The 15,895-nt window shown below is 45.4% G+C and overlaps 1 protein-coding gene across 1 annotated transcript in view; it reads right to left on the bottom strand.

Moving 5' to 3' along the window:
* LOC147433927 (alpha-L-arabinofuranosidase 1-like) overlaps window positions 1–14,528 on the bottom strand; it is an 85,826-nt gene extending 71,298 nt beyond the window's left edge. Inside the window, exons 1-3 of the mRNA XM_086490552.1 lie at window positions 14,107–14,528; window positions 13,964–14,018; window positions 35–231 (exon numbers count right to left, since the gene is read on the bottom strand). Of these exons, the coding sequence (XP_086346678.1) occupies window positions 35–231; window positions 13,964–14,018; window positions 14,107–14,466 (612 nt within the window). The 5' untranslated portion in view covers window positions 14,467–14,528. The remainder of the gene's footprint in view (window positions 1–34; window positions 232–13,963; window positions 14,019–14,106) is intronic.
* Between the last annotated feature and the right edge of the window lie 1,367 nt (window positions 14,529–15,895).

Below are 15,895 nucleotides of genomic sequence, written 5' to 3'. Positions count from 1 at the left end.
ACTGCAAGACAATACATAGAGCTGAGGAACCTACCATACCCCAGTAGCCCGGATTATACACTCCAACCCCGCCTGCTGGACACTTACTGCATAGGACATCCACTCGAAGAGCCACAGGATTGAGGGCAAACAATGAAATCCTCTCTGTGCTTAACTGCACAGATGCAGCATCTCCTATAACCGACCAAGGCGCAATATTGGATGGAGTACTCTGCCCACCAGCTTCGAAACCTGTCAACAGAACAAAATAATCATCTCCTTGGACACTGATGTTCATTTTAGCTACTTCATTTCATGTTGTACCAAGACATTGTATTAGATCCACCAGGATTGTATCGGTTTGGTCTCATAGGTCATTTTGGCCTTTTGAATACGTTTAACATAACATTTCATCTCTCTCTCTCTCTCTCTCTCTCTCTCTCTCTCTCTCTCTCTCTCTCTCTCTTGATAGTGCTAATTAGCTCAGCATTGGATCATCTCTCTCTCTCTCTCTCTCTCTCTCTCTCTCTCTCTCTCTCTCTCTCTGTGAGGCGGGCAAGTCTGGCGCGAGGCTGAAGCTCTGTGGCGGGCAGGTCTGGCGCGAGGCTGAAGGTCTGTGGCGGGCTGAGCACGAGGCTGTGACAGGTTTCATGCTTTAGGGACAAGCAACACAGTGACTCTCTCTCTCTACACACTCAGTTCGAGCAGTGTGCAACATTCCACAGGGCAGCGCTGCCTGTGCATTAGGGTTTTGGGCGAGAGAGGTGGAGCAAGCAGGAGCTCGCGCGAAGGGCAGGCAGCAGAAGAAGTCCTACGCGTAGCATGTCCTAGCAACCCTACGCGTAGCAAGTCCCAACAAACGCGCACCCTTCACCTACGAGTAGGAAGTCCGAGCCTTAGAGAAAAATTTTAAGCCTTAAGGTAAAAAGCCTTAAGATAAAATATTTTAAGTTTGTCCTATTCTCCCTAGTACCCTACCCCACATTTGGGGCTCGGGTTCGATGGATCCGCCTACCGAAGGGGAAGGGCCAGGTGTAGATAGCTACACCACCCCAAAAAAAACAACAGCTACATTTAAGCGGAGAAACAGAGATACTGTACTATCACCAGGATCATTACGAGTGGGGAAAACGTCCAAGATACATGATGAACTAATGATGGAGAAGGTCCAGATGATGCTCAAATCAGAACTAAACTACATGAGAGATGACATCAGGAAGGAAATGCACGCGAGCGCTGAGAGCTACAGGAACTCCATGTATGGAGACATGATGAGAGAACTAAGGAGAGAGATCTGGGGGATACAGAATGAGGAGATTCAGATCTTGAAAACGGAAGTACGAAACCTAATCAAGGCCGAAGTAAATGTAACAGAATGCGTTATGCAAAAGAAACTCGATGAGGCAGTAGCAAGTTTTGAAGCATGGAGAACAAATATGGAAAAGCACATGGGGGAAAAAGATGCAATAATTGAGGAGATAAAAGGAGAACTTGCGGCTTGCAAATCTGCAACTAAGAAGAAGGGAGACGACCAACCTTCGGTGTTGAAGGAGCTCGAGGACATGAAAGATCAAATGAAAACTCTACGGAAAGGAGATGAACAGAAATCGAAAACGGCATCTTCATGGGCGGAACGTCTTTTTAAGACACAAGAAAAGGTTGATGAAGCACAAAAATGGATTGAGGATGCGAAGAAAGGGAAGGCCCAGATGCTCGAGACCACACCTACTTCTACCATTATTAATATGACCATTGAGGAAGAGCAGAAAAGGAAGAATCGGGCTCTGCATGTGCGGGTCACAGGAGTCAAAGACAGAGAGAATGTAGATGAAGAAGTGAAGGAACTGCTACAACGCATGGGCATCACAGAGCCTACTCACACAAGTGCATGGAGAGTGGGCAAGAAAGGAATCGATGAGAAGGGAAACGTAAAGGACCGGGCACTTATTCTCCGCTTCCCGAATATAGAAATAAGGAAAGAATTTCTAAAGAAGAGGCCAACTCTTAAGAAAACCGGTATTTTCCTGGGAGATGACCTTACATTGGCACAAGTGGCACACATGCAAGAGTTGATGCCAGAGATCAGGGCAGCAAGAGAAAAGGGGAAAATCGCCTTTTATAGAGGAGGGAAAGTAGTGGTTCTGGAAAAGCGCTCAGCATGACGGTGCGAGACCTATGGGGCGACGCTCCAGATAGCGGCGTGGAATTGTAATGGGTCATATAGGCTAGATGTAGATGCCTTTGAAGACAGCTTTAGGGACAGAGACATAGTTTTCTACTCAGAGACACACCAGATACCGGGACAACGTATGCCACATGTGAAGGGTTATTTATGGGAAACAGCTGGTCGACCAGACAAGAGATCTCTACAGGGTAGCCGGGGGTCAGGAGGAGTAGCAATCTTATTTAAAGAGGAGCTGAAACCACTACTACAGATTATCAGGAAAGATGAGCAAGCAAGGTATATGTGGGTGAGAATGAGAGCCGAGACATGTAATTTCTATATATCGCTATATGCTACTTCCCTCCAAGTACCTCAGTCTACTCCTCACCTAAAGGACAGTCCCCTTTCTCCATATTGAATAATGACATATGGGAGTTCTCTAGAGATGGAGACATAGTTCTCTTAGGAGACTTTAATGCCAGAACAGCCAACTCTCAAGCAGTATTCTATGATACTTCTGAGGAAATGCTCAGAGAAGTGGATTTATCACAAAGGGGGCTTACTAGAAACTCACAGGATAAAGAACACACTGAATATGGGAGACATCTCATGGAGATGGCAACCATACATGGTTTGGCCATACTTAATGGTCTAGAGAATTTCCCGTTATCTGGGGGATTCACATGCTTCCCACACAGGCATGGGGCCAGTACAGTGGATTATGTCATGACTTCACCAAGCTTTATTTCTAGTATCAAGGACTTTAAGGTGGGACCCAGACCGGTTGGGATTGCAGTGGATCATGCTCTCTTGACCTTATTAATCTCCTTCCAATACAATGCCTCTCAAGTACAAAGGAAGAAGACACACACAAGATATACTTTCACGCCAGAAACTGATTCAGTCTATGTGGAAAAGATCTATATACTGTAGAGGAGATTACTTCTCAGTTAACAAAGATACTACATGGAGCAGCACAAGAGGCATACCCACATACTCAACCTGATCAGAAGAGAGGAGCTGGGAACATGCCTCAAAACAGTTGGTATGATGAGGAATGCAGAGAGACGAGAATCCAGGTCCAGAAAGAGCTTACACTTGGGATCATCACATATAAGCAGTCTCGGATTGCTCTTCGGCGTATAGTACGTCGCAAGAAAAGGACATTTTTAGCCAAACTAGAGAAGGATTTATATCAGCTCTTCTTGAGTCAGGACTCACATGAGGCATGGCGCTTATTCAAGAGCACTCACCGCCTCCGACGATTACTTCTCCTGAGATCTAGGGTCAATATGTAACATCATTATATATGGTATCTGGACAGCCTCCATTACCAAATCCGCTAGAGCCATGCCCTGCTGCTAGTACTTTCTTTACTACGGAAATGGTGGAAAAAGCCATTGATAAGATGAAGACAAGAAGAGCATATGATCATGAAGGTTTAGTAGCAGAACATCTGATCCATGCCAGGGATCTACTTTCAGAAGTCCTTGCTCGTCTGTTTAATCGGGTCATGTGTGAAGGATTACCTGAATCTTGGAAATTATCTACTATCGTACCTATTTTCAAGTCAGGGGATCCTATGATACCCGGGAACTACCGCGCCATTATGGTAGGTCACACTTTGACCCGACTGTACGCATCCATTCTTGAACAAAAATTGAGTAGATGGGCAGAGAATGAGGGCATAAGAGCAACAGGACAAGCTGGATTCAGAAGGGGTTATTCCACTTTAGATCATATTCTTACGCTCAGAGCCATTATTGAGGAAGGAAGAGCAAACGGGAGAAGGATGTATTGTTGCTTTGTGGATTTTCGGAAAGCTTTTGATATAGTACCAAGGGCCAGATTGATGCGCAGGATGCAAGAGTTAGGGGTCCCCAAAGAGATTATTTGGGGGATCATGGCTTTATACGGGTCAGTAACTGGTTATGTACGTACTCCAGAAGGGGATTCCGACATTGTTCATTCCACCGTTGGAGTAAAGCAGGGATGCCCACTGCCCCCTACTTTATTTGGTATGTACATAGATGAGGTATCAGATTACATTGATAGAGAGGGTGACAGAGGGGCTCAACTTGCAGGGTCATGGATCCCGTTGTTGTTGTATGCAGATGATATTGTATTGATAGCAGAATCACCAGATGGAATGCAGAGGCAGCTAGATGCATTACATAAATTCGCAGAGGACAACGGCCTGTCGGTAAACTTGGGTAAAACCAAAGTTATGGTGTTTAACACCACACCGCAGTGGGTCAGGAGATCGGCACCTACATTTGCATATGGCCAGGATACAGTAGAGTACACAGATGCATACACATACCTTGGGGTGGTATTTGCAGGACCGAAGTTTACTCTTAAGAAAGCAGCGGATGCTAGATTATCCAGAGCCTCTGCGGCCTTGGGAGGGTTGGAGAGGATGTGTTCACAAGTGCAGTTTCAGGAACCACGAACAAAACTTTGGCTCTTTGATACTGTGGTGGCTTCGGCTATGCTTTATGGGGTCCAGATTTGGGGACCATCTGTGGATCAGGATAATTGGAAGTCAATGGAGAGACCTTTGGTATCTATAATCTCCCGAATGATTAGAGCCAAGGCCTCCGTACCACACGCGATTACCCGAGCGGAACTAGCGGCCCCTCCGATAGAAATTGAAGCTCTTACCCGATCAGTGTCCTTTATACATGGTTTGTGGGATACAAATAATTGCCGATATACTAGACTGGCCCTCGAATCCTCTCAACAATTAGCAATGAAAGGGGATACATCATGCTGGTATGCGCAATTGTCCTCGTGGTTTCGGAGACACGGGTTCAGTATGGAAAGATTACCCCCCTTCCAATACTCTCTTGAGGCCCCATCACTGGCAATTACACGAACGGAGATTAATAAAATCATCCGACAGGATCTTATACAGTTGGATGCTAAGAGGACATGGGTAGACCCTACACAAGAATTGGGCACGAAGATGGCCGACTACAAAGAAAACTTCCTACAACTATTTGAAGATGGATTTGTGATTCGCCCGAGTTACATGGATACCCACCTATCTCATGGTTTGAGATGTGCTATTGGTCAGATTCGTACATCCTCACACCAGTTGGAAATTGAATTTGGCAGATATAGAGGAATCCCACCTGAGAGCAGAATTTGCAAGTTATGCGGAATGGAGCCGGAGAAATTACACTATATATGCCACTGCACAGTATACTATGAGATACGGGGGCGTTTTCATTGCCTCTTTAAAGAAGGCTTTGGACCTCTAGATAGAATCATGCAATACCAAGATCAAAGATGCTTAGGCTTGTACCTACTGGAACTACATCGGCACAGGGATAATCTAATGAGAAGACAAAGAGCACTACAGCCTCAGAGGCCGATCAAAGATTTCTTCGGATCGAGAGAAGCAAGAGTGGACGAAGAAGCAAGAGGCCAACAGCCAGCACAAAGGAGTACCCACAGTCATACCAAAGGCACGCTAATTGACAGAGCGACTGAGCTTAGGAAATCGAGACGACCACGACCAAGATGCAGAAGCACACTTCACCGGAGGAGACTACAACAAAGGATTAGAAGCATTCTAGCCAGACACCTAGAATGCTCCTAAGAAGTTTATTTATTACTTTGTATTTAGTTTTTCACATTTATTTTCACAGTTTCACACTTTTCATACTTAGTACTTTAGTACTAAGGTACCCAGACATTGTAACAGATTCACCACTTTTGTATCAGTTTGGTCTCATAGGTCATTCTGGCCTTTTGAAGACGTTAATATAACATTTCATTTCTCTCTCTCTCTCTCTCTCTCTCTCTCTCTCTCTCTCTCTCTCTCTCTCTCTCTCTGCACTCGCCCCTCACGCTCCCTGCCCGCCCCTGCCCCTCGCGCTTCCCCCCTGCTGCTCCCTCTCTCTCGCGCTGCCCGCCCCGCTCCCTCTCTATCCCCCCCCCCCCCCCCCCTTCCCCCCTTTCCCCCCTCTTCAGTCTATCGCGCCCCCCGCCCCTCTTCTGTCTATCGCGAACCCCCCCCCCCTCTCCTCAACCTATCTATCTCACCTCTCTCTCTCTCTCTCTCTCTCTCTCTCTCTCTCTCTCTCTCTCTCTCTCTCTCTCTCTCTCTCTCTCTCTCTCTCTCTCTCTGGGCCTCACCGTAATGGATCCACTTGAAGAAGACCCTGATTCTTTGGGCCTCACCGTAAGGGATCCACTTGAAGAAGACCCTGCACAGGACACGGAAGCCGCCAATGTCTCACCTGTTTGCAAGCCATGAGCAAAGGCAACCTTCGTGCTCACGAATAAGCGGATGGCGCAGATGGAGAGGGAAATGAAGGAGTGGAAAACAGAGATGGAAGGATGGTGGAAGGAGAAGGCCAACCTACTTCAGATGGTCTTCAATGAGGGCGCACAGTGGAAGAAGGAGAAAGAGAGCCTTAACGCAGAAATACAGACACTCAAAGAAGAAGTCTCAACCCTCAAACAGGAGAACCCAAATGCCGAGATACGGGTACTCAAAAAAGAAGTCTCAGCCCTTAAACAAGAACTTGCTGATAGAGTAAGCAATGGACTAGAGGAAGGCGAATTTCAACCCTCGGTAATAGATGAAATCAAGGAAATTAAGGAACAGGTAAGGATGATCACAGAGGAAGAGAAACTGAGTGTGGCAAAGACATCTTCATGGGCGGAGATGATAACAAGGACACAGAAAAAGGCGGACGAGGCTGAAAAATGGATTGAGGTCGCCAAGAAAGGGAAAGGTCAAGAAAATCCTTGTACACCGACGCTTATCAACATGACTCTCGAAGAGGAACAAAGAAGGTGGATGCGAGCACTGCATGTGAGAGTGACCGGTCTCAAAGACATAAACAATGTGGAGAAAGAGGTCACAAGCCTTACATCCATGATGGGGATGGAAAAGCCTCTGCACACAAAGGCATGGAGGGTAGGTAAGAAAAGTGACGGCACGGGTGAGTCTTCAAAGGGGAGAGCTCTCATACTACGCTTTCCCTCGTTGGAAGAGAAGAAGGAATTCTTGAGGAAGAGGCCTACTCTCAAAAAGACGGGAATTTTCCTCGGTGATGACCTGACTCTCTCACAACGCACATATGAGAGAGGTAATGCCAGAGATTACAGCGGCGAGGGAGAAGGGAAAGATAGCCTTCTACAGAGATGGACGGGTGGTGATTTTAGAGCGGCGTACTGCAAGACGGTGTGAGACCTATGGGACCACACTGAAAATGGCTACCTGGAACTGTAATGGGTCTATGAGGTTGGACGTGGGCGCATTTGAGGAGAGTTTCAAAGACAAGGATATTGTGTTCTTCTCAAAGACTCATCAGGCCCCTGGACAGGTAATGCCACATGTGGTGGGATACAGATGGGAAACAGCTCACAAGACAAATGCGAGATCTGAGCACGAGAGTAGAGGTTCAGGAGGAGTAGCAGTGCTATTCAGAGAGGAACTACAACCATTACTGCATATTGTACGAAGAGATGATCATGCTAGATATATGTGGGTGAGAGTGAGACCTGACACAAGTCGATTCCTATATATTGCCATATGTTACTTTCCTCCCAGTACATCAATGTATGCCGCATCCAGAGGGCAGGCGCCTTTCTCTATCCTAGATGATGACATTTGGGAGTTTTCTAGGGATGGTGATATCATTCTCCTAGGGGACTTCAATGCCCGAACGGGGAACTCGCAGATCGTCTTCTACGACACTTCAGATGAGATGCTTAGAGAGCTGAATGTGGGTGAATTGGGGCTTGACAGATGCTCAGATGACAAAGAGCAAACGGAGTATGGGAGATACCTCATGGAAATGACGACTACACACGGATTAGCCATACTTAATGGCTTACAGCGATTTCCTGGAGCAGCCGGTTTCACATGCTTTCCACATCGACATGGGGCCAGTACAGTGGATTATGTTATGACACAACCGAGCTTTATCCCCTGCATTCAGGATTTCACAGTGGGAGCCAGGCCAGTGGGCATAGCAGTAGACCATGCTCTCTTGACACTATCCGTTAAATTTCAGTATAGTACAACCCAGACATCAGGAGGCAGGTCACACACCCGCTATACAGTTACTCCAGAGACTGATTTCGTTTATTCAGAGGAGATCTGGCACCGTCTATTGGAAGGCACAGCTGGCACAAATGGTGCAGGCCTCTCAGTGGAGGAGTGCACCACGCTACTGACTGAGACATTGCACGGGGCTGCATCAGTGGCATACCCACACACTCAGCCGGGCAAGAGACGACATTCTGGGAGCATGCCCCAGAATAGTTGGTATGATGAAGAATGCAGAGAGATGAGAGACCAGCTTCAGAGGGATCTTCTTTTAGGAGTCATCACTTACAGACAGTCTCGGATTGCTTTCCGACGCCTTGTGCGACGGAAGAAGCGAGCTTACCTAGCCCAAATGGAGCGAGACTTGTATCAGATGTTCTTGAGTAGGGACTCAGGAGAGGCATGGCGTCTCTTCCATGAGCACTCCCCTCCCCTAGTGATTACTTCACCTGAGGTGTGGGCCCAATATGCGACATCATTATATACGGTTCCTGGACAGGAACCCCTTCCAGACCCTACCAAGCCTTGCCCAGCTATGAGCACTTTCTTTACACCTGAGATGGTACAAAGGGCCATTGACAGAATGAAGACCGGGAAGGCATATGATCATGACGGTCTAGTATCGGAGCACTTTATACCTGATGGAGGTTCTCGCAGTGATGTTCAACCGTGCCATGTGTGAGGGATTACCTGCGACTTGGAGATTGTCTAATATTGTGCCCATCTTCAAGGCAGGTGACCCTACATAGCCTGGGAACTACTGCACTATCATGGTTGGACACACATTGGCGCGGTTGTATGCATCCATACTGGAGCAACACTTGAGTAATTGGGCAAAGGACGAGGGGGTACGAGCAAAGGGTCAAGCAGGCTTCAGGAGGGGTTTCTCCACTCTTGATCATATTCTGACACTCAGGGCCATCATTGAGGAGTGCAGAGCACATGGGAGACGAATATATTGTAGCTTTGTGGACTTTCGTAAAGCATTTGACATGGTACCAAGAGCTCGATTGATGCGTAGACTACAGGAGATGGGGGTGCCCATAGAGGTGATTTGGGGGATTATGGCTTTGTACAGATCAGTGATGGGACTGGTACGCACTCCGGAAGGGGTATCTGATTTAGTTCACTCTACCATTGGAGTGAAACAGGGCTGCCCATTGTCTCCTACTCTATTTGGTATGTATGTTGATGAGGTGTCTGATTACATCTATAGAGAGGGTGACAGAGGTGCACAGCTGGCAGGGACGTGGATCCCATTGTTGCTATATGCTGATGATATTGTGCTGATATCTGACTCACCAGAAGGTATGCAACGACAGTTGGATGCACTACGCAATTTTGCAGAGGATAGTGGATTGTGTGTTAACCTAGGTAAAACCAAGGTTATGGTGTTTAACACCACACCGCAATGGGTCAGGAGATCAGTACCCACTTTCAAGTATGGTCAGGAGATTGTGGAGTATACAGATGCATACACTTACCTGGGGGTAGTCTTTACTGGGCCGAGATTTTCCTTGAGAAGAGCAGCAGAGACTAGACTAACTAGAGCTGGTGCGGCTCTGGGAGGAATGGAGAGGATGTGTTCACAGGTTCAGTTCCAGGAACCTAGGACAAAGTTATGGCTCTTTGATACTTTGGTTGCCTCTACTATGTTATATGGGGTGCAGGTTTGGGGACCTTCTATAGGCCAGGATGGGTGGAGGCATATGGAGAAGCCCCTAGTATCTATGATCTCTCGACTGATTAGAGCCAAGGTTTCTGTACCGCATGATATCATTCGAGCGGAGTTAGCTGCCCCCCCTATGGAGATTGAGGCGCTCACAAGATCAGTCTCCTTTGTACACAGTCTGTGGGATACCACCAGAGACAGATATGCCAAGGTGGCTCTAGAGTCCTCCAGACAATTAGCTCTTAACAGGGATACATCATGCTAGTATGCTCAGATGACATCATGGTTTCAGACACATGGTTTCACCATGGATAGGTTGCCTCCTTTTCAATACTCTCTTCAGGCACCCTTGAGGTCTCTGACACGGGTAGAGATTAATAGACTCATCCGTCAGGATTTGATCCAATTGGACACGAAGAGGACATGGATAGAGCCATTACAAGAGCTGGGCACAAAGATGGCTTTCTATAGAGAGCATCTTCTCCACCTCACGGGGGATGGGTTTGTAATTCGACCTAGCTATATGGACACGCATTTTTTGCATGGTTTGCGTTGTGCCATTGGCTAGATACGCACGTCCTCACATCAGCTCGAGATTGAGACTGGCAGATTCAAAGGGACACCAGCAAATAACAGAATATGCCGCTTATGCCATCTAGAGCCAGAGACAGAAGTACATTACATATGTCATTGCACATTGTACTATGAGATACGAGGCCGTTTTCACTGTCTATTCAAAGAAGGTTTTGGGCCTCTATCTAGGGTCATGAGTTATGAGGATCAAAGATGTCTTGGGCTTTATCTACTTGAGCTACACAAGCATAGAGAAACCTTATTGAGGAGAGGTGAAGAGAGACATCCCCAGAGACAGATCACAGATTTCTTTACACTAGATACTGTACACCCAGAAGAACAGACAGAGGAGCAACCAGCGACGGTGGAGAGGTCTACCCGCACTACTGGCATTGTCATAGACCGAGCATTGGAGCTAGGGAGATCTAGACGACCCCGAGGGAGGAGAGGAGCTACACAATTTCGAAGGAGGCTATGGCAAAAGATTCAAGCCATACTCTTTCGTCGTCCAGAGTGCAGATGAAGATGGATCTCTACTCCCCTCCCATATTGTCTTCACATTGTATTGCTTAGTTTAGGATCCCGCAGTATTTATATTTTGTTATCCTAGTTTAATTTATTTTGTTAATCTGACTTTGTATCAGATACACCGCATTGTAACTTTCTGGTCTCATAGGTCACTTTGGCCTTTTGAAGACGTTAATATAACATTACATTTCATTTCATTTCTCTCTTGCTCTTGGGCCGAAATTTCCTTTGAGAAGAGCAGCAAAGACTAGACTGACTAGAGCTTATGTGGCTTTGGAAGGATTGGAGAGGATGTGTTCGTAGGTTCAGTTCCAGGAACCTAGGACAAAGTTATGGCTCTTTGATACTTTGGTTGCCTTTACTATGCTATATGGAGTGTAGGTTTGGGGACCTTCTGTAGGCCAGGATGCTTGGAGACCTATGCAGAGGCCCTTGGCATCTATGATCTCTTGGCTGATTAGAGCCAAGGCCTCCGTACCGCATGATATCATTCGAGCGGAGTTAGCTGCCCCCCCTACGGAGATTGAGGCGCTTACTAGATCAGTCTCCTTTGTACACAACCTATGGGATACTACCAGAGATAGATATGCCATGTTGGCCCTAGAGTCCTCCAGACAGTTAGCTCTACAAGAGGATAGATCATGCTGGTATGCACAGATGACATCATGGTTTCAGACACATGGCTTCACCATGGACAGGCTGCCTCCTTTTCAGTACTCTCTACAGGCACCCTTGATGTCTCTGACACGGGTGGAAATTAGACTCATTCTTCAGGATGATCTGATCCATCGGGACACGAGGAGGACATGGATAGAGCCGGTACAGGAGTTGGGCACGAAGATGGCTTTCTATAGAAAGCATCTTCTCCACCTCACAAGGGATGGGTTTGTGATTCGACCTAGCTATATGGACACACATCTTTCTCATGGTTTGCATTGTGCCATTGGCCAGATATGCACATCCTCACATCAGCTCGAGATAGAGACTGGCAGATTCAAAGGGACACCAGCAGATAGCAGGATATGCCGCTTATGTCATCTAGAGCCAGGGAGGGAGGAGATGAAATGAAATGAAATGATATATTAACGTCTTCAAAAAAAGGCCAAAGTGACCTATGAGACAAAAGAGTTTACAAATGGTGAATCTGATACAATGTCTATGAAAAAGATTGGAAACTGAAACTAAGTTGAGCTAAAGTGAAATGAAATGGAATGAAATGAAAGGCTGAACTGCTGGAATGAAGATCATATCCTATATATATATATGTTTATTATTTTTAATTTTAATTTATTTTAATTTAAGTTCTTGCAATGTCATTTTGTGTGTTGCTATTGATTTCTCGCTTGGAGTGTCCAAGCCTGTAGCTCTACCATCTGATGTGTTGGTAAGGGCATGGCTCACACCAAAAAAGCATAGAGTGTGGGAGTCCAGAGTCCCAAATGTGCCAATCAAAGAATTTCCCCACCCACTGTCTACGCTCAGTGTCCAAAACATAGAAATTCCATATGAGTGGCTGCCTCTCTTATCTCCTCCCTAAAGCGGGATGGCAGTCTGATCAAGCTTCTCGAGATAAATGTGACAGTAAAAGAGGTGCATTAGTAAATAGGAACCTCATGCCCTGATGCTAGGGATGTGCATCTATATCTACAAAACACGATACCACTGATGCCAGGGTAGACTGCAGCAAGAGTTTCGAAGGTCCATTGCCCGAAAAATGGCCTACCATCCATCTGAACCTCTCAAGAGGAAGTTCCTAACCAAGCATCTAAGCAGTGACATTACTCCTGCATGAAGCGTCCAACGTGAAGCAATGAGAAGCAAGGCCAAACTGCTACTAAGGATGACATCTACTCCAACCTAAAAGCCCAAATATCTACATGTCTATCCAAGGCACAACCAAGTAAAGCCTCTGTGATCCCCCATGTAGGCGTATCATTAGAGCCCACCAAGATGCCATACGGCTTGTCTTAGTTAATGTCTATCCAAGGCACAACCAAGTAAAGCCTCTGTGATCCCCCATGTAGGCGTATCATTAGAGCCCACCAAGATGCCATACGGCTTGTCTTAGTTAATGCCGGCACCAGTAAACAACAAGAACAATAAGGTGTTATCTCCATACTCTTGATCCACCAAATCTGGCTCCTCTGCTAATGGCATAATCAAACCTCTCAGGGCAGCTACTGAGGTATGAGGAAAACTAACATATCCTCTGCCACAAATAAGAACGAATATGGGGCTAGAGGCCAGCCCAATCTCACAAATCTAGAAAGCACAAATCTGCTTCCAACCAGATTCCCAATAGTCACCGCACTCATCGCTGAGCAGTGCAATGCAAAAGCACCTTTGATCCAAGCCTACAGAAACCCATCTGAAGAAAATTTCCCTCCAAGAAAGCCAACTCTGTCATATGCCTTCTCAAAATTGAGTAGTAGTTCTGCAAGAGGGTCTGGGTGGATCAGACCAACTCTACTGCCTGAGGAAAACAAAATATATTGTCAAGTTCATCTATCATGGACAAAAAGCCATCAATAAGAGCGGTCGCAATCTAGCACTGATCAAATTGGTTAAAATCTTATAAACCAAAGGGAGAAGGGAGAAGACAAGTGGTGTCTCTTCCCATTGGTAAAGCCGCATCCCCATTGAATTAATACCAGATTCTAATTTTTTTTGTGCAGAAGGAACACTATATAATGTCTCAATCATAAAGTTTTCTAACACCTCGTCAAGATTAGTCATGAGCTTGAGACATTGTACAAGTTAAACAACAACATTAGGCTTTGCTTTAAATATCAAAATTGCTGTTAATGAGAAACTATGGAGATTACAAATGCTTAGACTGCACTGGAAAATCGTCTGCGCAATCGATGTGGGCGCCTTGGTGTTTGAAAATATATATTTACTTGGAGGAGGTCTCAAGGGAAATTATTAATATTCAGCAAACTTAATCCAGGAAAGAAAGAAAATGGGAGCTTACCCCTATTGGCAACAAGCTCAGCCCACAACCCACCAGCTCCTGCATGGTTGATTTCCTGCAAAAATTCGAAGATTTCAACTTTTTTTGGAAGAATACCCACCTCATGAATTCAGCACAAAATAGACTTCTTGAGGTGTGCCAACCTCGAAGAAAATTCCAAAAAGGTTGGGGGGGATGGGGCGCCCACTCTGGGAAGCGTCCACGGTGAGGTTGTACTGTGCATGCGAAGAAGGCAAAACATGAAACAGTAATAGCAATAGCAATAGGATTAATGGAGCTTGATAGCATACAATTTGACCCAAGCTTGCCATCGTACAAATTTCAATTTTTTTTGAACAGGTAATTGAATATGGGCTATACAGATGCCATGGAATAATAAAAATAAGAACGAAATATATTCTTAAATAAGGATCGAGGGTGCTTTTTGTTAGGTCTGCAGAAAAGCAACTTGAGGCAAGTATGTGTATCTGATTTATATAGATATGGCGGTGGTTGCACAACATTGGAAGCAATGTGGTAGCCTCTCCACCATCCCCCCCCTTCCATCGCACTTCTCTTAACGTCCAAGCTTGGTTTGCCAAAAGACTTGAGAGCCGACCCATCTTGTTTTCAAATGTTCCTTTCACATCTCACGGATCCCACGGTGTGTCACACAAAGGATGTTACTACACAATTGCAAACAATAGGTAGGCGTATATAGCCTATTTGTTGCGTGTTTTTTATGTGCTTACAATTACCAATTGTCATTCAAAATGGTTATATATATATATATATATATATATATATATAGAGAGAGAGAGAGAGAGAGAGAGAGAGAGAGAGTGTGTGTGGTAAAGGCAAGGGGCTTTAAGCTCGCCTACTATGGTTCAACCCGTAGGACATGCGGGTGTGGGTTTGTGTGTGCAATCCCGTAAAACTAGACAACCAAGAAAGAGTTACATGAAGGAGCCTTCACAATTATGCACTCGCTCTCTCAATAATACCATTTGGGAGCAACATAAAAATGAAAACTGTTGCCATGAATTTTCAAAAAATGAACCAGGAGCTTGGAAATGTAGGTCAATTTTAACTAGTTTCATTTCTATAATCATAGGAAGGAATTCTATGTGTTTAGGAAAAACATACTTTTTTTTACGATTGAATACTACATTGGTGAAACCAAAACGCCAGGCATACACATAGTGTACATGAGAGACAAGCTCATCCAATTCAAAGCAGTGTTAGAAAAAATTCGGGGTACAATGTATTTTAACCAGCTAAAATCATAAAATCCCGGTTAGATTTTGAGCTTGCTTTGAAGAAAACCAACAAATTTACACAAGTTTCGGTGTAAATACTTGCAAAAGCTTCAAATTTTGACCTAAAAACCGGTAGAATTTCAAGTTTGCCCTTATTTTCTTCGGTTAGGAAAAATATATTTTTCTAGACTTGATCCAAAGGGAATAGCACCCCACTCACCAACAATGGCGGAAACAAACTTAATCACCCCACCCCCTCGTTCAAAAAAACAAAAACAAAAGCAAAAAAGCAGCAACCTAAAAGCAACCTTCACTATAGTATGCCTAACCTTGCACATAATCCCTAACTAACCTCACATCACATGCAATCAAAGTTGGCTCTCATGATTCTAGTGTCTCTTGCTTGTGAATCGTTGCCAAGATTATTAGCATCATTGTTGCCATATATAGTTGAAAACAAACCATTTAAAAGTCCAATTGATTTAAGCATTATCAGTCACCTACTTTCAATAGAATAGTCAGTCACGTGTTTAATAAGATCATCACTATTTAAGAGGCCAAGCTTGCGAGGTCGATCCTTCGAGGATACTGCGCGACAAGGCGAGGCCGGCGGCTCCCAACCACAGGCATCCCTTTTTTTTTGGAACATCGGGGGACGAAGGTCCTCCCGCCTTCTCTCGGGGAGGAGAACGGC

Source organism: Adiantum capillus-veneris, chromosome 19, assembly GCF_014529385.1.
Source record: "Adiantum capillus-veneris isolate H3 chromosome 19, ASM1452938v2, whole genome shotgun sequence".
In the NCBI taxonomy this organism is placed as follows: Eukaryota; Viridiplantae; Streptophyta; class Polypodiopsida; order Polypodiales; family Pteridaceae; genus Adiantum; species Adiantum capillus-veneris.
The sequence above is the reverse complement of the archived record's forward strand: the minus strand, read 5'-3'. Positions and strand labels throughout refer to the sequence as shown.